At 44.9% G+C, this 9,048-nt stretch overlaps 1 protein-coding gene across 4 annotated transcripts; it reads left to right on the top strand.

Annotated features, from left to right (window-relative positions):
• Positions 1 to 444: 444 nt before the first annotated feature.
• fam83e (family with sequence similarity 83 member E) lies at positions 445 to 8,038 on the top strand. Of its 4 annotated transcripts, none has more exons than XM_052473278.1 (9): positions 445 to 1,685; positions 2,001 to 2,147; positions 3,396 to 3,520; positions 3,614 to 4,063; positions 6,079 to 6,141; positions 6,299 to 6,358; positions 6,505 to 6,751; positions 6,930 to 7,126; positions 7,390 to 8,038. In XM_052473278.1, the coding sequence occupies exons 1-8, from the start codon at positions 1,224 to 1,226 to the stop codon at positions 7,056 to 7,058; spliced, it is 1,683 nt and encodes a 560-aa protein (XP_052329238.1). In that variant the 5' UTR covers positions 445 to 1,223; the 3' UTR covers positions 7,059 to 7,126; positions 7,390 to 8,038. The 4 variants fall into 4 exon arrangements, with proteins under 4 accessions (XP_052329238.1, XP_052329237.1, XP_052329239.1 ...); XM_052473277.1 differs by having other exon boundaries at positions 447 to 1,685; positions 6,912 to 7,126; XM_052473280.1 differs by having other exon boundaries at positions 1,315 to 1,685; positions 1,985 to 2,147; positions 6,912 to 7,126.
• Positions 8,039 to 9,048: the final 1,010 nt, after the last annotated feature.

Below are 9,048 nucleotides of genomic sequence, written 5' to 3'. Positions count from 1 at the left end.
TAGCTACCACACTCACACCACAACATTACTATCTTACTCTAAAAAAAAAAAAAACTTTATGGTCAAATAACATCATTAGCTGACTGTTCCACTTTGTAGAAACCCGTATCTCGTGACATCATTCTGAGCATGGATGGTGGAAATTCAATGAGAGTCAATAGAAGGTGTGGGAAGAGAGGACTGCCCCCAGCGAGGCTTCCCCAGGCAGTCAATGGGACTCCAGTCCTGCTCCTGTGGCTAGCAGACCTGCCCATCTGGCTGGACCGGTCTCAGGAGTCAACTATGAAGTGAATGAAAAGGTTTTCTTTCATCACCACATAATAGATAACACAAGGGATGAAATATTACATACACTCTCTGTAGGGAGTCACCTAAAAACAGCTTTATTTTGGAAGATAGCCACACAGAATCCACAAGTTGGAACACAAGTTGACATGAGGATTTGAAAGTTGTCCGCTGTGCACTTCAGGGTAAGAAGTGGCGATTCTCTCGAGGAAACAGGGTCGTGACCCGATCGTGGCTGCGAGAGACTGAAAGGATCTGTCAGCAGAGCAGATCGCTTGGAGCAGAGAGAGAGGCAACGTGAGCAGAGAGAGAGGTGGAAGATGAGAGTGAGGGAGGAGTTGTACGAGAGGGGGAGGAGGAAGATAAGAGAATCTGTTATAAGTTGGAGGTAATCAGTCATCATATTTTAGGACATGAAGTGTGAGTGTGAAGGGTGAGTTGTCTTTTTCTATCGCCACTATCATTATTTCATCGTTTTTAGTGGTTATGATCTCTTTAGTGATTATATATCATAACTCACTCAGAGCTATTTGTTCCTTACGTCAACAAGGACTTGTGACATGTTTGTGAAAGGCTGGGAACTTTTTTTGTCTGTGTTTTCAAGATCGTTCCCTTGAAGATATATCTGTGTCCTTAGCTTATTTAACTGATTCTGGACAATGCTTTCAATGAGATCTAATGCGAGAATCAAGATTCATTGGTGACTGCGTTTCTCTCAGAGGAAACAGAGGTAGTGAAAAGGAGACTTCTACCGCACACAATTTTCCAGTAACAAATAGCATATCATCACCAGCTAGTGTAATTGGTGTCATGATTTTGGCTGGACCTGTGCTGCCCTAGTAGTGCTTGTAGGTGGGGGTGTAACCCCCCCCTCCCCCGCAGAGTTCAAAAGACAACCCTCATTCCCAAAGACCGAGGAGGCTACATATTGTTCGGCCATGTCAAACTCCCAGGAACAGAGTCTGAATAAGGATGTGATATTTCTGCCGATGTCTGAGTCCAGCCCGGAGTACCTTCACTGCGAGAGGGAGCGCTATGCTCTAGAACGCCTGCTGAGTGCGGGCCCCGAGGCCTTCTACACCACGCTGAGTGCAGAGCACCTCGTCCCCTTCCTCTCCCCAGAGGAGGTGAACCAGATCAGTGGCAGGGTCAAGGACTACCATAGCAGCTATGAGGAGTTGGAGGGGGCTGAGGAGGGTGGCAGCTCAGGTGTGCAAGACTTCTCCGCCAGGTACTTCCCCACGCACTCAGACATCCCTGCACCGTGCCTGGAGCTGGGCTGGCCTGAGGGGGTCACCTGGGTGGGAATGGGGCGCGCCATGGTCTACACCAGCCCACCTGCAGATGAACAACCTCCTGTCAGAGAGATCATCAGAAGACTACTGCAGGGGGCTAGCAAGGTATGTCTGAGTGATTGAAGATGATATACTTTTAAGGCACAAAAATATAATCAGGCCTGCATGCATTTGGAACATCAGTAAAAATATTGGATTGTATGACGATTATTTGTAGCGGATGGCTGAGTTCATCGCTACTGCTTTAATGGGACCTAGAGGTGCTGTCAAGCCGGATCCAGAAATGCCTTTTCTTTGCTGGGTCAGTGTTGTTGATGGTGCCTCTTCAGTATGTTGTGTTAGGGGTTTTCGACCTGGTCAGGCAGGAATATCCACTCTGTCACATATTAATATTCCTCTGACAGAGTGTCTGCTGTACAGGTTGTTGCCATGGTGACAGACAGACTGACAGATAGCACTGTGATTGAGGATCTACGCACTATCGCTTCACGGGGAGTCCCTGTTTACATTGTCCTGAACCAGAGATCCAGCCAGGAGAACCTCCCCCCTCACAGGCTGAGGCATCCGGTGAGTAACTACACCCTATAAGGACTACAGACTCTGACTCCTGATGTCATTCATACCACTTAGCCAATCCCACATACCTTGTTAATTCACACAGTACCAAAACAACAGCTCAACATTTTAATAATCTTTGTCACAGTGCATCAGGTTTCATAAAAGCAGTATGAACTTTGTGAAAGGGGAGTCATTAACCTGACATCTGGCTCTTGAGAACCTGATGCACACCCAGGCTGACTAGTCTCTGGTAACTCCTTTTTTTGGGCATTTGTGGAATGTATCTGGGTGAAGCAACACAACTGAACAGGTTGTTCTGCATTTACTTTGTCAGTCTGTGCATCTCTTGGTGTGGCTAACATCACGTCTGTGGTAATGATATACAAGACAAAGGATATTATGGTGGACAACAGGAAAAGGAGGACCGAGCACACCTCCATTCTCATCGATGGGGCTGTAGTGGAGCAGGTTGAGAGCTTCAAGTTCCTTGGTGTCCACATCACCAACAAACTAACATGGTCCATGCACACCAAGACAGTCGTGAAGAGGGCACAACAAAACCTATTCCCCCTCAGGAAACTGAAAATATTTGGCATGGGTCCTCAGATCCTCGAAAGGTTTTATAGCTGCACCATCGAGAGCATCCTGACGGGTTGCATCACCGCCTGGTATGGCAACTGCTCTGCCTCCGACCGCAAGGCACTACAGAAGGTAGTGCGTACGGCCTAGTACGTCACCAGGGCCAAGCTTCCTGCCATCCATGACCTCTATACCAGGCGGTGTCAGTGGAAGGCCCTAAAAATTGTCAGACTCCAGCCACCTGAGTCATAGACTATTCTCTCTGCTACCGCACGGCAAGCAGTACTGGAGCAAAAAGTCTAGGTCCAAGATGCTTCTCAACAGCTTCTACACATTTCCTCAATTACCTCGACTAACCGGTGCCCCCACACATTGACTCTGTACCGGTACCCCCTGTAGCCTCGCTATTGTTATTTTACTGCTGCTCTTGAATTATTTGTTACATTTATTTCTTACATTTTTAAGGTATTTTTCTTAAAACTTGCATTGTTGGTTAAGGGCTTGTAAGTAAGCATTTCACTGTAAGGTCTACACTTGTATTCGGCGTATGTGACAAATAACATTTGATTATATGTATACTGTATATTCTGGCAGTATGTATTTAAGTAAATTCAAAGTCTATGTCTGAATCGACAGGATTGAAATAAAGTTGATTATCTTGTATTCTGCACTTCACAGTATATACAGGTTCGTGTTCTTGGAGGAAAGACCTTCTGTTCGCGGGAGGGAAAGATAGTGATGGGGGAGTTGAAGGACAACTTCCTCCTGGTGGATTTGGAGACCGTGGTTAATGGCAGCTACAGGTAAAGCAGCTAGGTGCTCTCCACAGGTTATAACCTATTACATACTCAGTTACCCTCTGACATCAAATAACAGCTTGTTATTGTGTTCACTAGCTTCACATGGTCAGACGCCCACCTGCACCGGCAGCTGGTGACTGTGCTGAGTGGCCCAGTAGTGGAATCCTTCGACCGAGAGTTCCGGATCCTCTTTGCAGCCTCACTTCCAGGTCCAGACACATGGAAGACCACCAAGGCCCCAATAGATGAGCCCCATCACCACTCAGTGCTCCTGGACCTCAACAACCGGCCCATGTATTTCCCCATGGAGCCTATCAACAGCCCCCCTCCTCCCCCACCCGCAGACTACACCCTGGATTGGGAGGCCCTGGGCGTCATCCACAGAGGAAGTCATGTCAATCAACACGGTGAACCCATGGACATGAATGTGAACATGGAGGAAACATTGCAACATTTTACAGCAGTGAACAAAAAGCCACCTTTTGGGGAGGAGTTTTGTCCGAAGGAAGTTGATCACCTCACAACTACGCATGCATACGAGGGGAGGTATGTGTGATGAAACCAGAGGGATTGCCACAATGTGATTTCCATACCTGTTTTTATGCCACAGAAGGCTAGATTTCCTAACCATTTGAAACCAGTGAAAGGTTTTTGATCCGCGCGTGTACGGCTCTAAAGTGTACAAAAAAAGTCTGTTTCGTGCACTCAGGTTTGATCGTTTACCTTTCATTCCCTTCTAAACATGTGTCAACAGGTGCAAACATGGCCCTTGTGTCAACGCAGCCCCATATTGTTGCGTTCTCTAATTCTCTCCTTCTCTCTTTCTTTCTCTCTCTCGGAGGTGTAGAAACCTGACATGAGAACATACAGTGCCTTAGGACCGCCCCAGGAACCTGACATATTGCTGTCCCCAGTCCACCCCCTTGAACTTTCTGCCTTATTTTGCCATGCTGGTCATTTTCAGGCTTCAAACATAAAGATATAAAACTGTAGGTTTTTTTTGTTTTTCCTAGAAGAATCATTGTTTGCTGTTTGGGGTTTTACAACAAGTGGGACACAATTTCATTTGAAGTGGAACGACATTTATTGGATATTTCAAAAAATTTGAACAAATCAAAAACTGAAAAATTGGGCGTGCAAAATTATTCAGCCCCTTTACTTTCAGTGCAGCAAACTCTCTCCAGAAATTCAGTGAGGATCTCTGAATGATCCAATGTTGACCTAAATGACTAATGATGATAAATACAATCCACCTGTGTGTAATCAAGTCTCCGTATAAATGCACCTGCACTGTGATAGTCTCAGAGGTCCGTTAAAAGCGCAGAGAGCATCATGAAGAACAAGGAACACACCAGGCAGGTCCGAGATACTGTTGTGAAGAAGTTTAAAGCCGGATTTGGACACAAAAAGATTTCCCAAGCTTTAAACATCCCAAGGAGCACTGTGCAAGCGATAATATTGAAATGGAAGGAGTATCAGACCACTGCAAATCTACCAAGACCTGGCCATCCCTCTAAACTTTCAGCTCATACAAGGAGAAGACTGATCAGAGATGCAGCCAAGAGGCCCATGATCACTCTGGATGAACTGCAGAGATCTACAGCTGAGGTGGGAGACTCTGTCCATAGGACAACAATCAGTCAGTCGTATATTGCACAAATCTGGCCTTTATGGAAGCGTGGCAAGAAGAAAGCCATTTCTTAAAGATATCCATAAAAAGTGTTGTTTAAAGTTTGCCACAAGCCACATGGGAGACACACCAAACATGTGGAAGAAGGTGCTCTGGTCAGATGAAACCAAAATTGAACTTTTTGGCAACAATGCAAAACGTTATGTTTGGCGTAAAAGCAACACAGCTCATCACCCTGAACACACCATCCCCACTGTCAAACATGGTGGTGGCAGCATCATGGTTTGGGCCTGCTTTTCTTCAGCAGGGACAGGGAAGATGGTTAAAATTGATGGGAAGATGGATGGAGCCAAATACAGGACCATTCTGGAAGAAAACCTGATGGAGTCTGCAAAAGACCTGAGACTGGGACGGAGATGTGTCTTCCAACAAGACAATGATCCAAAACATAAAGCAAAATCTACAATGGAATGGTTCAAAAATAAACATATCCAGGTGTTAGAATGGCCAGGTCAAAGTCCAGACCTGAATCCAATCGAGAATCTGTGGAAAGAACTGAAAACTGCTGTTCACAAATGCTCTCCATCCAACCTCACTGAGCTCGAGCTGTTTTGCAAGGAGGAATGGGAAAAGATTTCAGTCTCTTGATGTGCAAAACTGATAAGACATACCCCAAGCGACTTACAGCTGTAATCGCAGCAAAAGGTGGCGCTACAAAGTATTAACTTAAGGGGGCCGAATACTTTCGCAAGGCACTGTATGAAGCCAGTCATAGAACGCACGTAATGTGTGATTGTATGTACTGTGAGCCACTGTCTTGGTTGTATTTGCTCTCTGTGTCACCTTTATCTGTAATACATTTATCTTGTGGGGACAGTAGCAGTTTCTGGATGATCGGTGCTCAGGTCATTTTGTACTTTTCGCGTTACAGAATATGGGCCAACAATGTCAATTCGGAGAGCGAAATTCAGCTGCATAATCAAACGACTTTTAAGTGAGTCCATTTTTGGGAAGTATAAGACTCATACGTGCTCGGTTTGCAATGTTATGGCATATCCTTAAGAAGAGAATGAGCTTTATTTAGAATAACTCTCCACAATACTTTGAGTAGCAATGTTATAACACCTGTCTGGTTTTGGATGATTTTGCAGCGGAGATTTACCCTCTCAGGAAGAGAACCAGCCGTCCGCTGAAACAGAAACCCAACACAGGTGTGTAACGCTGTGATAATTGTGACTATAATTGTGATTGTGAATTAACTTTCAGAACTCCAATTAATTAAATGGATACATTGCCATAGTAAACCTAGCCATACTTTGTCAGTAAATAGTACTAAAATGTAATTATTCTCTTGAAGGGTCCAACTCAAAACATATGGCATACACCTCTCCAAACAGAGGAGCTCTGAAGTTGATGAGAAAGAGTCTGTGGGGCCCAGTGAAAACAAAATGGAGACAGGCTCACGAGAAGAAGCTGTGGGCTTTCCCTCCAGAGAGAGAAGAGATCATCCAACTAGAAGGGAAGATGTTATGACAGAGGAGTTAGGCACAGAGGCAACTGAATCTAGAGTCAACTCTGGTGCTGATAGCCCCTCTATATCTAGGGTGAGCCTCTGGTTTATAAATATATGCACAGTCCCACTGCTACTGATTCATCCTGTATGGAAATACGAATCTGTCTCATTTGGAGTACAATAAAATCAAATACTGTTAGATGTTAAAGGACAGAGTATGGACAGTGAAGGTTTGCCTTTCTCTTATGCAGAGACCTCTGATATTGAAGGTGCCACAAAGTGAAAGCTTCAGCTCTTTGAGTGACATCATGAGGAGGCTGCAGCCTCGTCAGAGCTCTTCAACCCAGCGGAGGGAGGGGGTGCTAAGACCACCGTGTCAGAACTCAGCAGTTCCATGATGGACCTGAGTGTGATGCATACAGACCCAGGCTTTAAAGAGAAGGGACCATCAGTACCACAAGCCAGTGTAAGTGTAAGGATTTAGGATTTATGTCACACCCTGACTGTATGTATGTATGTATGTATGTATGTATGTATGTATGTATGTATGTATGTATGTATGTATGTATGTATGTATGTATATGTGTGTGTGTGTGTGTGTGTGTGTGTGTGTGTGTGTGTGTGTGTGTGTGTGTGTGTGTGTGTGTGTGTGTGTGTGTGTGAGAGAGAGAAAGATAAAAATAGAAACCATCTACTGAGACATTCCCTGGTTTTCTCTTTTTCCGACAGTACTTTTCTGACCCTATTCGAATGACCCCAGCCTTCGCCCTGATGAGGAAGAGGAATGATGAGTTTAAAACGGGGATCCTTAGGCCTCCCAAAACCTTTCTGCCTCCTACCACCAGGCCTCGGAGTGGCAGCGTTGGACTCCAGAGGGACTGGAGAAGACCACAGAGTGACTGGGATCTAGGGAAGGAGGATAGAAAGTGATTGAGTGAAGAGGATGGAAGAGAAGGGGGAAATGTCACGATGCGAATGGGACAGACAATGGTAGCTGCATTGAGAGCAGAGTCTAGTGTTGAATCACACGGACAAAATTGATGTGCAACTTCAGTGAAAATGCTTACTGTATTTACCTGGAAGATGAAGCAGGGAAGCCATCTGTTAATGACGGTAGTTTGAAATGTATTGTAATGTAATGTGACGTAATGGATGTGACCAATGTAAACTCAATTGTAGGTCCTACAAGATGATAAAATGCTCAGCAGAACAAATCTAAACAGCCACCGTATTCATTGTTTCAGGCCCCACACAAATGTATACATACAGGTCGATGACTAGAACAATAGATTTCTTGACATATTAATTTCTTTCTTATGGAATATTGGATTAGGACTGTTTTTCATTATATGTCAAACTGAATAAAATAACCTTTCATACTGTTAATACACACAGGTTGATCTGTTTAATATAACTTTCAATCCTATAATATTTGGTTTATTATCATGATTAACTATGTCTCTGCCCTCGCAAATATACTATATTTTATAGTCCAGGGAAGACAAAAAAAATATATATTTTCCATAGTATATGCAGTATATCCCTTTCAGCCAAATAGTCATATTCTGGTTCAGTCGCCAGATGGCAGTAGTATTACGAGTATGTTCATGATATCCACAATGTGGGGATTCAGTTTCTCTGTAGAGAACTCAGACAGTGTTCTTTACCAGGAGGAAGATGGGAGATGAGGTATGCTTGAGGTTATATGGGAGAAACTTGAAAAGGGTGGAGTCCTCAGGTTCCTTGAGGTATACTTTGACACTAGACTGACCTGGGCAGAACACATTGAGAGAGTGGTGGGAAAGTGTAAGAAGGTGCTAAATGTGATGCGCTGTCTGACGGGGAAGGAGTGGGGGGGCTGGGCGTTCCTCATTGAGGACCATGTATGTTGCATTGATCCGATCTGTCGTAGACTATGGCAGTATAGCATCTGGTTCAGCAGCCTGGACCTCATTGGAAAGGCTAGATGTCATACAGGGGCAAGCACTCAGGATATGTAGTGGGGTGTTTCGGACCTCCCCAGTGGCTGCACTACAGGTGGAGATGGGGGACATGCCATTGCAGATTAGGAGACAGCAGCTGGCAATTAATTATTGGATCAACCTACAGGGACATGGGGTGTCTCATCCTGCGAAAGGGATTTCACAGGCATGCTGGGAACACGAGCGAAGACAGAGCGCGTTAGCTGGGTGGGTAATATCTAGGCGAGGGAGATGGGACTGCATGGAAGGGAGTTTAGTCCAATGGTAGCTATTCCTGTAAATCCACCATGGCTCCTCCCACCTCCAGTAGTTGATCTAGAAGTGTTGGAGAGTCTACAGACATATAGGGAGGGTGTTGATCCATCTGATTTGTTTAAGAGACGTCTGGAAACTGTGTATCAGGATT

Source organism: Oncorhynchus keta, chromosome 21 (genome assembly GCF_023373465.1).
Source record: "Oncorhynchus keta strain PuntledgeMale-10-30-2019 chromosome 21, Oket_V2, whole genome shotgun sequence".
Lineage (NCBI taxonomy): Eukaryota > Metazoa > Chordata > Actinopteri > Salmoniformes > Salmonidae > Oncorhynchus > Oncorhynchus keta.
Note: the sequence above shows the minus strand (reverse complement) of the source record. Positions and strands in the feature narration are given on the sequence as shown.

Coding starts and splice junctions, on each gene's coding strand:
- fam83e (XM_052473277.1), top strand. CDS start 1,224: ATGTCAAACTCCCAGGAACAGAGTCTGAATAAGGATGTGATATTTCTG. Junction 3,521..3,613: donor GTGGTTAATGGCAGCTACAG/GTAAAGCAGCTA, acceptor TGTGTTCACTAG/CTTCACATGGTCAGACGCCC. Junction 6,359..6,504: donor GAAACAGAAACCCAACACAG/GTGTGTAACGCT, acceptor ATTCTCTTGAAG/GGTCCAACTCAAAACATATG.